General features: G+C 44.1%; 1 protein-coding gene across 3 annotated transcripts in view; it reads left to right on the top strand.

Moving 5' to 3' along the window:
* The window catches only part of RECK (reversion inducing cysteine rich protein with kazal motifs), a 67,064-nt gene extending 55,300 nt beyond the window's left edge, over positions 1 to 11,764 (top strand). For all 3 annotated transcript variants that reach the window (XM_034664107.1, XM_019799330.2, XM_019799331.2), the window contains 5 exons: positions 4,532 to 4,724; positions 5,883 to 6,093; positions 8,264 to 8,337; positions 9,164 to 9,319; positions 10,186 to 11,764. In XM_034664107.1, the coding sequence (XP_034519998.1) occupies positions 4,532 to 4,724; positions 5,883 to 6,093; positions 8,264 to 8,337; positions 9,164 to 9,319; positions 10,186 to 10,407 (856 nt within the window). In that variant the 3' untranslated portion in view covers positions 10,408 to 11,764. The remainder of the gene's footprint in view (positions 1 to 4,531; positions 4,725 to 5,882; positions 6,094 to 8,263; positions 8,338 to 9,163; positions 9,320 to 10,185) is intronic.
* Positions 11,765 to 14,296: the final 2,532 nt, after the last annotated feature.

The following is a 14,296-nucleotide window of genomic DNA, read 5'->3' on the forward strand; positions in this document are numbered from 1 at the left end:
CTACTCTGGCTTTCTTTTGACATCCATTTGCATTTTAAATGTTCTCTGTCCCCTCACATTGAATCTGCAGGTGTCCTTAGGTCTAAAACAAGTCTCTTATAGGCAGCATATAGATGGGTTGTTTTATTATCCATTCTGTCAGCCTATGTCCTTTGATTGGAGCATTTAGTTTATTTACATGCAAAGTAATTATTGATAGATATGTACTTACTACCATTTTATTACTTGTTTTGTGGTGCTTTCTGAAGATTTCCCTGATCCTTTCTTGTCTTTCTCTCTTTAATGGTTACCTGGTTTTCTTTAATGATGTGTTTAGATTTCTTTCTCTTTATTCTTTGCATATTTATTAGTTGTTTTGAATTGTGGTTACCATTAGGTTTGTATATAACATCATCTGAATATAGCAGTGTCTATTAAGTTGATGGTCATTTAAGTTTGAATTCACTCTTTACTCCTCTCCTCCCCGCATTTTAAGTATATGGTGTCATATATTACATCAGTTTATTTTGTGAATTCTTTGATTTTTTTAACAGAAATACTCATTTTTTACTGCTTTTGTGTTTCCTGCCTTCATACTGTCATTTTTGGTCTTTACACTCAAAGAATACTCTTTACTGTTTCTTGCAGGGCTGGTTTAGTGGTCATGAACTCCTTTAGTTTTTGTTTTTCTGGGAAGCTCAATCTCTCCTGTTCTGAATGATAGCCTTACAGGATAGAGTATTCTTGGCTGCAGGTTTTTCCCATTCAGCACTTTGAATATATCACGCCACTCCTTTCTGGCCTGGAAAGTTTCTACTGAAAAATCCACTGATAGCCTTATGAGGTTTCTCTTGTATGTAACTGTCTTCTTCTGTCTTGTGGCTTTTAATATTTTTTTTTTCTTTATCACTGTGTTTTGCCATTTTAATTTAGTATGTCTTGGTGTGGATCTGCTTTTATTGATTTTGGGGGGGGGGTTCTCTGTGCCTCCTGGATCTGGATATCTGTTTGCTTCCCCAGTTTAGAGAAATTTTCAGCTGTTATTTCTTCAAATAAATTCTCTCACCCCTTTTTGTCTCTTCTTCTTCTTCTGGGACTCCTATAACATGAATGTTATTATGTTTGAGGGAGTCACTGAGTTCCCTAAGTCTTTTCTCATTTTGCATATTCTCTTTTTTCTCTTTTGTTCAGGTTGATTCCTTTCTATTACTCTATCTTCTAGTCATTAATTCATTCCTCTGCTTCTTCCAGCCTGCTGTTCATTCCATCAGGTGGGTTTTTCATTTTGTTTATTGAGCCCTTTATCTAGGCTATGTTGTTCCTTATCTCTGTGTTAAGTATCTCACTAATGTCCTCCACCCTTTTCTCAAGTCCAGTGAGTATCCATATCATCATTGCTTTAAATTCTCCATCAGCATATTACTTATATCTATTTTGCGTAGATCTCTGGCCATGGCCTTGTCCTATTCTTTCATTTGGAACAGATTTCTCTGTCTTCTCATTTTGTCTAAGTCTCTGTGTGTTAGGAAAGTCAACTACATCCCCTGTTCTTGAGAGTAATGGCTGTATGAAGAAGTCCTGTAGTGCCTGGCAGTTTGTGTCCCCTGTACCCCAGGGCATAGCACTTCCGGTAGTGTCTTCAGTGTGTGCTGTGTGTGTTCTGCTATTGTGTCCTGGCCGCTTTATCCTTCAAGCCAGTTGTCTGCAGAGGGTCTCTGCTTGTTATGGACAGTGCTTGTTCCTGACCTGAATGTGGGGCATTTTAACTAGGTGTGCTCTGGTCTGTTTGTGAAATGAGACCTGTCACCACTGCTATCAGAACCTAAGCTCTACAGAACTCCCACATGGGGAGATGCAGTGTGAGCAGGGGTTTGGGCTAGTCTTCTGGAGGATGGGCCCTGCCACACTGGGACTCAGGTGGTTGTGACTGGAAGGGGCAGTTCTACCAGAACATGATGGGGTGGGCCTTGGTGTAAGCAAGTAGAGAGCAGGTGTTGGTGCTGCGCTGGTTCCCGAAGGTGGCCCTGTGCTTATGCTGAGAGGCAGGGGAGGAAAGTGGCGCCTGCCATCTCCTTTTTTCCCTGGAGGGGTCTCTCTGTGAATGCTCTCTCTCTGGGACACATTCTGAGATGAGCGAGTAACCTCCCTACTGTGTGCCCCAGGTGCTCTTCAGATTGCTGTTTCCACACTGTATGTCTGCGAGCTGTTTGCCCTCCCTTTTCCTCAAGAGCAGCCCCAATGTCCTCTGAGCTCTCCCAGAGCCAAGCATGCTGACCTTTAAAACTCCAGGCTTTAAGCCCCACTGGTTGCAAGAACTCACGAAATTCAGGCCCTCTTGCTTTCCAAGCCAATTGCTCTGGGGATTTGTTTTCCCCATGTACTGCCCCATATGCTAGTTTGTCTCTCACCTTTCTTTGCAACTGTGGCTGCCTCCACATCACAGGGGCCATGATCCACTCCCTCTCCCAAGCCATGTCTCTGGACTTCGTACCTTCTTCTCTACCTTCAGTTGTGGAGTTTGTTCTGCTAGTCTTCAGATCGATTTCCAGAGTATTTAGGATGGTTTGATAGTTATCTACTGTATTTGCAGGTTGGGGTGAGCCTAGGACCCTCCTACTCTATACCCTCATTTCACAAACAGACCTGGCTCTATAGGCCAGGTTTAAAAGTGACATTCACCTCTGCTTCCAGCCACACTCCCTTGTCAGAACTCAATTATTTGGCCACAACTACTGCCAGGGAACCAGGGAAATATAATCTAGATGTGTGCCCAGGAAGAAAATTAAGTGAATTTGATGAACATCCAGCGAATGAACCACAATGCTTCACCTTTCTCATATTAAGAGAAATGTAAATTAAATTAAAACTACAACTATACAGCATTTTCCATCTACCAGATTGGCAAAGATAAAAAGTTTGATAACATGATGTAAGGGCACAGGCACTCCCATACAAGAAGGGAGTTGGAGGGAGGGTTGGTACATCCTCTATGGAGGGCAGTTTGTCCAAGCCTATCAAAATTTTAAATGCACATACTCTTGACGCAGCATATATAAATGTTTATACTTACATAAAGGATCTCGGGAAGACTAAACAAGAAGTTGACCATAGCGGCCGTCTCTGGGAAAGGGAGAGGGTGGCTGGGACGGAAGAGTAGGAGGCAGACTTATTTTGCACTGTATACAATTTTCTATCTTTCCAGTTTCACCATGGGCTTGTGTTATCTGTTCAAAAAATAATTGTTTAAAAAATACGAAGTTGTGTTCATTCATCAAATATCTACTGATGTACCAGCCATCTTTCTAAACACTAGGACACAGCACTAAGCAAGACAGAGTCCCTGCCCTGATCATGTTTAATTTAGCCCCCAGATTCTCAACTTTCTAATTGATCTTATTTCTCTATACTCAAATTGATAAAGTTTTTCCTTCCAAAATTACTGAATGTCTCCTGATATTCTTGGTTCTTATCCCTTCTGTGTTAATAGATAATGAAGTTCTAAATATTCTTTTCCATTATTTTTTTTCAAATGTCTTAAATTTCAAGAAAACCATAACTACATGCATTCTAATTTTCAATCCTGTCAGAAAAGGCGACCACAGGTAGTAGTAGTGATGGTGGTGGTGATTTCAGAGCAGGAGGGTTATCCCTAAAGAGAGTAGAGGTCATTTCCTTTGAAATTAAAATAATGCTAGCTGCTATATTCTTCTCCTTTTATTTTACAGACTAACATTTGTGTATCCTGTTATTTCAAATGCCCAGTGAAAGCTCAACATTTTAATAGTCTCCTTATAGAAAGTTATAAATCCCCAATGTAGAAATGGAAGAGCAGAAAGTCTAAAGAAGAGCTATCATCCCCAACCCTCCAAGGAAGTTCAGGAATTGAGAATGAGGCAAGGTCCTGATGCTACTAGGAAAACCCAGCTTCGTGGGGTGGCATTCTTTTTGTGATTCGCGACCAGCCAGTAGCAGGTTCTCAGCCTGTAAGCACAGAAGCCTGAATTTTCAGCACATACTGTGAAGCCTTCTCCTACGACAGACTCATATTACCCAAGCTGGAAATTAAACCCCAGAAAATGCTTCATTTATTATTAACTAAAAGGCCTCTAGCGCCAGACCCCAACCCACCCAATGGGCCTCATATCCTGCCACTTCTATCCCTGTGGCCTTGGCTTCTGCCCTCGGGGTCACCTCCCTTTGCCCCAGCACTGTAGTCAGACCACACCTTTGCTCTTGCTGCTCCCTCATTCTGGTAGGCCCGCGCAGCCCTCCTTATCCCCCAGGTGACAGCCAGGACGCCACCTGCTCCTATTGCTTTCTCCAGGCTCCCAAATCAGAATGACTCATTCCCAAGGGTGTTTTGTGTGTAACTTGCTCACTCACTTCATATGCATGCTTGACTCTCCCACTCTGCATAAGCTCTTGGGGATAGGGACTGTTTCTGATTTCTCTCTTGCTTTTTCCTCAACCTCTTGTGCTTTGTCAGTGCCTTACTGGCCCCATCATTGCCCCTCCCAGCATTGGCTGATGGTGCTGCATTTGTGTTTTTCAGATGCATACCCAAACCACAAGTCTGCCTGACAACTTTTGATAAATTTGGATGTAGCCAATATGAGTGTTTGCCAAGACAGCTCACCTGTGACCAGATTCGCGATCCTGTTTGTGACACAAACCACATGGAACACGGCAATCTCTGCACTTTGTACCAGAGGGGGCAAAGCCTCTTATACAAAGGCCCTTGCCAGGTACAGTTGTTTGGCTGACAAACCCAAGCATAAAATCAGTTTATGGTCTTTTACAGATGAAACAGCAGTGAGACCACTTGGGGTTCTTCTGTGAATCCTATCAAATCTGGAGAAATAAGATGAGCCATCCCAAGACTGGTTTTTTCCTCCTAACTCAGGAGGGCCCTCCTGCTAGTGTTGGTACCTTTGTGCATCTAGTGGACAAGCAAGAACGGAGTGGCCTCCTGCTGCCCGCAACAGTTAGGAAAATAATGTAAAGTTACACACCCCTGGGGTGTGTCAGTACTGTTTTCACTTCCCCTTCTGTGGCCCTCATTAGCAAACGGCCCAGGAAGAATGTGAGTTAAAACCACCAAGACAAGAGTCCTTTCCCACTCTTTCCACCAAAGTCCCACTCCTAGAAGAGTGAGTGAAAATTTCTCAAAGACTTAATGTCTTTTTACATCAGTTTATCTCTCAGCCTATTATGGTTCATGTCAAAAAAATACCCCCAAGGACAACCCCACAACGCACCACTGCAGGGCCCCCACCCGCAGCCAGCTAACACCTGACATAATTGCTTCTCACTTCCTGGTCTTCACTGGCAGGAGAGTGCCTTCGGCATGTCTCCCTAGGTCTGTTTTCCCTCAAAGCTTGTGTTCCAAGTGCACTGATACTGTCTACTCTGAATTCCCAGTCTTCTCTTCCTATTTGTTCCCTCTTACTGGCTACAAGTTTTGTCTTACTTATCCTAACCTACCTGATGGGTCCAGAGTCTCCGCCCCACTGATGTCTCCACTCTTCCCTCTACCTATCCCTACCCAGCATGAAATGATAAGTCTTCTGAATTTGCATGGAGATTGATCTTGTTTTCATCAAGCAGGTAGGTACTTCTGGAATGATAGAAGTCTGGGGTGGAGGGGGGCAGTATCTCATTTAATTTCACATGCAATGAGCACCCAAGTCCCAGAGAGGCTCAGCAAAGTAATCGTTTCAATTCATCTTGGGACATCCCTATTGACCTCACGCCCAACCCAAAGTTTAGCTGACCTTAGGAGCTTAATTAAGAGGGTCTGGGAATTTATACCTTTGTCTTTTTTCCCTTTCTATTCTGTACTCTTGGTTACAAAAAGTGTGCCTTAGAGGTTTTTAGGCTAAATGTGCTTTGTTTGTCGTCAGCCCTTCTGCAGAGCCACAGAGCCCATCTGCGGGCACAACGGGGAGACCTACAGTAGTGTGTGTGCTGCTTACTCAGACCGCGTGGCGGTTGATTACTACGGGCCCTGCCAGGCTGTCGGGGTCCTCTCAGAGTACAGTTCTGTTGCCGAGTGTGCTGCGGTGAAGTGTCCTTCACTCTCTGCAACCGAGTGCAAGCCCATCGTCCCACCGGGTAGGCCGGCGGTATTTGGGGTGGGATTGGGAAGACTTCCTAATCCACCTCCAGGGAGTGAGTCACTCGGAAAGAGAGCTGACTCATTTACTTAAATTTTTCAAAAAGTCTTGGCTTGGGGTGCCTGGGTGGCTCCGTTGGGTAAGCATCCAACTCTTGATTTTGGCTCAGGTCAGGACCTCAGGGTCGTGAGATTGAGCCCTGCATTGGGCTCCACGCAACCGCAGAGTCTACTTGAGATTCTCTCTGTCCTTCTCCCTCTGCCCTTCCCCTGCTCATGATCTCTCTTTCTCTCTTTCTAAATAAATAAATAAAATCTTCAAAAAAAAAAGTTTTGGCTTTACCTGATGCCGATTAGATGTATCACTGCAGATCCACCTTAAAAAACGGTAGACATCATCCTGTCCATTGGATTTAAAACAATATAGCAGGGGTGCCTGGCTCCGTCAAAAGAGCATGCAACTCTTGATCTCAGATTTGTGAGTCTGAGCCCCACATTGGGTGTAGAGATTAGTTAAAAATAAATCAACTTAAATAAATAAATAGAACAATATGGCAAACTTTTTCAGGCAAGATCCCACCAAACACCAATATATAAATATTTAAAGCAGTATTTCATTATTAAAATTATGGTTATTCAAATGCATAAAGTTTACTCACTATAAAGTTAATAAACAATGAACTAGTAGTTAATGAGTAAAGAATAAGTAATTAATGAATAATTGAAGTACTTTTGAGGAACACAAACATTTGAAATTAAAAGAAACATAAGATAGTGGTCTTAGACTGGCCTTACCATCTAGTTGTATATAATTAAGAAAGGCTTGTTTCATACAGTTATAAGTATTAACAATTTTTTTTTAAGAATTTATTTATTTATTTGGGGCACCTGGGTGGCACAGCGGTTAAGCATCTGCCTTCCGCTCAGGGTGTGATCCCAGCGTTGTGGGATCGAGCCCCACATCAGGCTCCTCTGCTGTGAGCCTGCTTCTTCCTCTCCCACTCCCCCTGCTTGTGTTCCCTCTCTCGCTGGCTGTCTCTATCTCTGTCGAATAAATAAATAAAATCTTAAAAAAAAAAAAAAGAATTTATTTATTTATTTGACAGAGAGAGAGTACAAGCAGGGGGAGCGGCAGGGAGAGGGAGAAGGAGGCTCCCCCTGAGCAAAGAGCCCAACATAGTCTTGATCCCAGGACCCTGGGATCATGAATTGAGCTGAAGGCAGAAGATGAACCAACTGAACCATCCAGGCGCCCCAGTAGTAACAGTTTTCTTAAACTACTTACCTTAGAGTGCTGTACTTTTCAGTCAAACAGAGGTAGCAGAAAGGACTTTATCCCGTGTCTGCACGGAACAGGTTAATCTGGAGTCTGACAAGTTCATTCCTCCATCCCTGGATTCATCAAATGTTCCTTGAGCTTCTACTGTGTGCCAGAGACTCGTCTAGGCACTGGGGCGTAGCAGTGAACAAAACAAAGCCTCTTTCCTGGAGACCATGTTCTCATATTTTGTTATCATTTTTTAAGAGCTTAAATATTATTTTAAAAATGAAATTTGAATCAAACACTCATGGGATCCCTAAAACATCTGCTCCTTGTTTTGCACACAGGAAATTACAGGCCCAGGAAAGCACTTGTCTAGGATCACAGTGAGTTTTGAGGCAGGGCAGGGTCCAGGCCCCACATCTCTTGAAAGGCAAGCTCTCTCTGCTGTCTTATACCATCACGTGTCACCCTGAAAAGTGCGGAAGGATGAAAGCAAAGGGCCGCCTGGATGGCTCAGGTGGTTGGGCGTCTGCCTTCAGCTTAGGGCATGATCCCGGGGTCCTGGGATCGAGCCCTGCATCCAGCTCCCTGCTCGGCGGGGAGCCTGCTTCTCCCTCTCCCTCTGCCGTTCCCCCCCAACCCCATGCTCTCTGGCTCTCTTTCTATCAAATAAATAAATAAAATCTTAAAAAAAAAAAGGATGAAAGCAGGGATCGAGGAAGGATTTGAGTAAATGTATAGATAATAAGATCCCAGTTGGTCAGGGAACATATCTAAAAGTACAGTCATCAGGGAGGACAGCTACAACTCTCCTAGCACAAAAAGAAGGGTTGGTTATTTCACTGACTATTTTGAATTCTCATTTTCTAATTCTGAATACACATAAAATGGTTTCTCTTATACAGGTGCTTGTTGCCCATTATGTGCTGGAATGTTAAGAGTTTTATTTGACAAAGAAAAACTGGATACTATTGCAAAGGTAAATTGCTTTACGTGCCGGGTACTGTTGAAACCTTATTGATAAACCTCTCAGTAATCCCACAGAGTAGAATTGTTGTCCCATTTATAGAGTAAGAAAGTATTTCACAGAAAAGCAACTTGCCCAACGTTGTATAGCTCATAACTAGTAGAACTAGGGTTTGAGCTCAGGCTGTCTGGAACCCCATCTTGTGCTCCTTTTCTCTACACCCTGGCTGTTTAGTGACCTTGCTCTGCACAACATAGCCTGAGCCTGCCTTAGAAAAGGTCCCCTGCTTCCATAGTATGTGGTTAGGGCTGGAGGCAGAACCAAGCAGCCAGAGACCACTAGACACCTGGATGGTTTCAAGGCTGCCTGCCCTCACAGTCCCCATTCCTCCTGCGGGGGTGCTTCCAGAGCCTGCCACCTTCCCATGGCCGCTTTGCCCCTTTCCCTTTAATGTACCATCACTTCTGCTCCACTTCTGTGGACACAGGGTTCCAGAAGTGTAGCCAACACTTGCCACTACCTAGAAAATTATCCTCATTTGGATTCAAACACCTGTATTTTTATAGGAAGACTAGTCATTTTCCTGTGGCTCCCAACTCAGAACAGTCCCTTACAAGGGAGTGGGGGGCTTCAGGTGAGTGTTTATCTTGGCTACAAAGCTCAGCAGTCAGACAAAAGCCTTTGGAAAGATTCTGGAGATTCAAAATTCAGCCAGCAGGGCCCCTTTTGGGGCCCCGCACTTACAGGTTCCAGTTTTTAGAAAGATAGCAAGGTAGCCTAGGCAGTAATAAGGAATTCCTCTTTTATTCAGGTAATGGAATTTTTTTTCTTTTCCCAGGTAACAAACAAAAAGCCAATAACAGTTCTGGAAATACTTCAGAAAATCCGCATGCACGTATCTGTCCCGCAGTGTGACGTATTTGGATACTTCAGCATTGAATCCGAAATTGTGATCCTGATCATTCCTGTTGATAATTATCCAAAAGCTTTGCAGGTGGGGTTCAGCACGCCTTGTGCAGCCTTCTTGTTTGGAGGACTTAGGAGGGGATAGGAAATGGAGGCATTTGGAAAGTTAGGTAGGGCAGGAGGGAGAAAAGCAAGGCAGTCTCGGAAGGACAGAGCTGTACCTACCAGGTGAGCATTTTCCAGGTGACTGAGGCCGGGCACACATCTGACAGCAGAATGTGAAGGAGTGGGGGAGCGGAGAGGCTGAGAGGTTGCTCAGAGTATGCAGACATGGAGGGCATCTGCTTACATACAGATGCGGCAGCTGAGGCCCAGAGAGGGAAGGGGCTGATACAGGTCCTGCAGTGATACAGCTGGAGTAGACACCTGTCCCCTTGGGGCTGTGCTCCCACTGGGGAGGAGAAGCCCACTGGGACTGGTCTTACCAACCCCATTTTTCTTCCTCATACTCTAGAGGTGAGCCTCACTCCTGTGGGCCCAAGTGTCTGCATCAAAACAGTGAGGGCTCAGGTGAAGGGAGTGAACACAAGCGGTTTGTAAACTGCCACAGTCAGGAAGCTGAGTAAAGCCTCATTGCTCTCCTCTGGGGTGGGTTAGGAAGCACTGAAAGTCCGTTGCCTGTGACTGTGTCTAACCGCGGAGTGGTAGTGTCTAAACGTAGCTAAGTGGTAAGGGCAGTGGCATTGTGCATCATTACTTTTCTGATTTAATTTCCATTGATGCTGTTACTATTGGTGTAATAAAGTAAGACTATATTAAAATGTGACTTTCGCTAGGAAAAGGACAGAGAAAGTGTATTCTGTGTTGGAATATATGTGGACTGTATCTTACTTGAGCTTTTCAAAAACAGGTTCTGTGGTTGTAGATTTTAAAAATCTGATTCTCCTCTCCCAGATTGAGGCCTGCAATAAAGAAGCAGAGAAGATCGAATCCCTCATCAACTCCGACAGCCCCACTCTGGCGTCCCATGTCCCTCTGTCTGCCCTCATCATTTCCCAGGTACAGGTCTCGAGCAGTGTGCCATCAGCTGGCATTGAGGTCAGAGCCCCCTGCCCCTTCTGCCTCATCCTCCTCAGCCTGGGCCCTGCCTTGTACATGGTCTGGACACATAACTGACCGCCCGTGAAAAGTGCAAAATGTTCCTCCATCGAGTTTTTCTACATTGTGAAAGACATGCAGGACTCCTGGTTTGTGATTGAATAGTAGCCAAGGAAAAGCACTTGTCACCTCTGTTCACCATACAGTATTTTTTTTTATTCTGCCAATATTAGGGTTTTTGTTTTGTTCTGACAAATGTTAAAATATGTTCTTCCAAATACTAATGAAAAGAGGATGTCTTCTTTTGGTGGATCACTGCCTTACAGTTTACACTTTGCTCATCAGATGGGTCCCCCCAATGTAAAACAAATTTGGTATCATTGATAAGTGAGATGATCACTTTTTAGAAAGGTAACTCACTTTACTATAAGCTTCATACCCAGAAACTTCATTTCAGAGTTCCTTTAAGTATTAAGGGTACTCCTAGTGTGTGTGTATTTGTTTACAGATAATTACCTACTCTATCTAGAAACTAGGGGTCACCGTGAAGAGCCTGCTATTAGAGTGTGAAAGGTAATGCGTGGTTGGAATTATTGTATAAATCATCAGGCAAATTTAATTACAGAAATATAATTCAGGAACCCATCTATTGTGTTCAGCAAAGCCAGCTAAGGAAATGGCATTTATGAGATACATTGTAAGCAACAGGCTCAGTGGTTACTAATGTGTGTATGACTTTTATGAAAGGGAGAAGTTATATCACATCAAAACATATTGTATTATGCATTTTTATATTAGCCAGATGTATATTCTTCGGTATTCATCCGAGTTAAACTTAGAATTTTTAAATATCAATCTTTAAACCAATTGCTGCTACTTATATACTTGCCAAAAAGTGAAATAATTAGTAGTCCATGTAAATAATACGTGATATTTCTATTTTATTATGAAGAAGGTAAATAGCCATATTTGTAAAATGACAATCATGTGTGTTAACCCAGTACTTTCCGTTCATGAAGACACATTGCTTTTTGTGATATGCACAGTGTGGATAAGTGTTCTGACTTTCTTATTTGATATAGAATTATAAAGAATTATGGTTTATATATTTAAAAATGTCAATCTAAGTATTAAAGTGTTTGCATGTTGTCTAAGCAATTGAATACTTTGAATGTGTTTCAGTTTGAAATAAGCTATTCAGTGTAATGCTTCTTGTTTGTATGCACCTAAACTTAGATGTTACATGAAGTATTTTTTCAGTATTATATGTACCCTTTGAAATATATAAGGATATGCTCATTATACCAAAATATTGTTTAAAAGTGGGCACTTAAAGCTTTCAGAATATCTCAGTGCTGATGTAGCATGTTTGTTGCAATTGCTTTTTCTATATAAATGTCTTCAATGCAATATACTGGAAAGCTTTTCTATTTTAATAAAAATAATTTTATATGATTATGTGTACTTCCAAACAGTGTGGACATTTAAAATGAAAGCACTGACCACTCTTGGCTAAGCTATGTCCTTTGCTCTGGAAGGAGAAATTATGGGAGTTTTATTTTTCCAAGCCAAGGGCCCTGGGAAAGCTGATCCCGGGAACGGAGCTGGTCAGCCCAGACCGAGGCTTGACCAGAGGGCATCCTATGGCAGGAAGTCAAGTACAAAGACCCCAGCTTTAGGCCTTCCAAGACCCAGGAACAGACTAGGCAGTCTTACTCCCCACTGCCTTGGGCCCAATGTTGCAGCTCCAGGGTACATCGCGAGGCAGAGAGAACTCGGCTATGGAGACAAAGGGCCTATTGATTAGAGCCTGAGATGATTTATCAATCAGCTGAGGCTAAGACCCCAAACCTCCATGGCTGACAACAACAGAGGCTCACATTTTATTTCCATCACGTGTTTACTGTGGGTTAGCTGCACTTCTGCTTTACACCATCTTCACTCCAGGACCCCTTCCAGTGTCCTCACAAAGTGGGAGGAAAGAGGCTGGGGCTCTGAGGGAGCTACTCAGAGCTTGCTCTTGGGCTGCTGGCCCTAGCATGGTCGACAGCACAAGTGCTGCTAAGGCCCAGGCTGATGACGGATGCCTGCCCAATTCCTGGAAAGGCTGCTGAGATCACCACTTCCACCACCACGGATTCATATCCAGCTGTGGCGGATTCCTGTGCAGGAACTAGGAGACCCATTGGTGTTTTACCTGGAGGCATGGCTGACTGACTTGATCTTCAGCCCAGACCAAGTCATAATCCTGAAAATAGAGTGGACGAGCTAGGTCCTGCTGACAGTGGACATAGTTAACTCTGGAGACTTAGCTGAAATCACTATCTTCGATCAGCCCTGTGTACAAAATCAGGTAGAGAGCATACACCTGAGCCCAGCATGGTGGCACCAGGAACGACGTGCTGGGGGTATGTGTGTGCACAGAGGGAAGACCACGTGAGGACAAAGCAAGATGGTAGCCATCTGCAAGCTAAGGAGAGAGGCCTCAGAAGAAACCAATCCTGCTGACACCTGATCTTTGACTTCCAGCTGGACTTCCAGCCTTCAGATCTTTGAGAAAATAATAACTGTTATTTAAACCAAAAAACAACAACAACAAAAGGAGGAGGGGAAGAGACAGAACCACAGCTGTCCCTTAGGCCTCTGCCTAGAAGTGACTCTTATTTTTGCTGACATCTTACTGGCCCAAGTAAGCCACATGGCCACTCCTGAGTTCAAAAGGTAGGGAGATATAATATTCTGGGGTGGGTATGTGTGTTGGGGGGAAGTGACAAGGATGGAGCTGGGGGAGGGACCATGAGTATTTGAAACAATAATAAGTCTACTATGGAAGTTGTTTCTCATCAGGATAGCCAGGACTGACTAAAACTTTTTTATTAGAAAATTAGTAGACGTTTCATGTTCTGAGAAGGAACTAGAGAAATGAGAGAGGTGCTTGGGTTTGGGAGAAAGAGAATATTAAGGGAGGGAAAGATCCACAGCTTGCTCCTGCTCTCATGACACATAATCATGAGAACTCTGAAGACCATTAGGGGCAAAGCAAGGCCAGGTCAGGTCAGTTTGGGGAGGTCATGCTCCTCACTTGCACATTGCTGTGATAAGCACACCCAGCCTGCCATGTGTATGACTGTCGGTGGCTGTCCAGCAGCAGTGCCGGATGGAGCCCCTGCTGCTTAGCTCTCCAGCATTCTGCCTAAGGCCCAGTGTGTTGGGCTGGTAGAGGCCTTGAATTAGGATTCTGTAGGAGAAAACTGGGGCTGTGGGGGGAGAAAGATGAGGTTCCTGTGCCCCAATAATTTTAGCAGGGAGGACCTGGAAGTTCAGGAGGACACGGTTCTGTAGGAGGACAATTTAGAAGGTGAGATAACCACATGAAAAATAGTTCCCAGGGGCGCCTGGGTGGCACAGCGGTTAAGCGTCTGCCTTCGGCTCAGGGCGTGATCCCGGCGTTGTGGGATCGAGCCCCATATCGGGCTCCTCTGCTATGAGCCTGCTTCTTCCTCTCCCACTCCCCCTGCTTGTGTTCCCTCTCTCGCTGGCTATCTCTATCTCTGTCAAATAAATAAATAAAATCTTTAAAAAAATAAAAGAAAAGAAAAGAAAAGAAAAATAGTTCCCAGAGAAAGATCCAGAGGCTCCTATGGCCATAGATAATGAAACCAAGATACTAGAAAAACAAATGAAATTGCTCCCTGTCCAGTCTACAGAAAGTAATTGGGCAGGAATGGACCCCAAGAGAGTCATACGCCCACCTCTGTGGCAGAGAGAAGGAAAGGTAGGGGAGCTCTGGTCCCACCTCAACCTGATGGAATGGATTTCTCTCAGGAAATAACCCTTTTCCTAGAAGAGGCCTTCTGCCAGATGTGTCCCCTGGGAAGTGTGCATCTCTCTAACAGGCCATTTTAGCCCCCAAACCAGTTTAACCTGGGAGCACACAGGAATGCCCTGCCCTCGGGCTGGGCACACA

This window comes from Ailuropoda melanoleuca, chromosome 7, assembly GCF_002007445.2.
Source record: "Ailuropoda melanoleuca isolate Jingjing chromosome 7, ASM200744v2, whole genome shotgun sequence".
Taxonomy (NCBI): domain Eukaryota; kingdom Metazoa; phylum Chordata; class Mammalia; order Carnivora; family Ursidae; genus Ailuropoda; species Ailuropoda melanoleuca.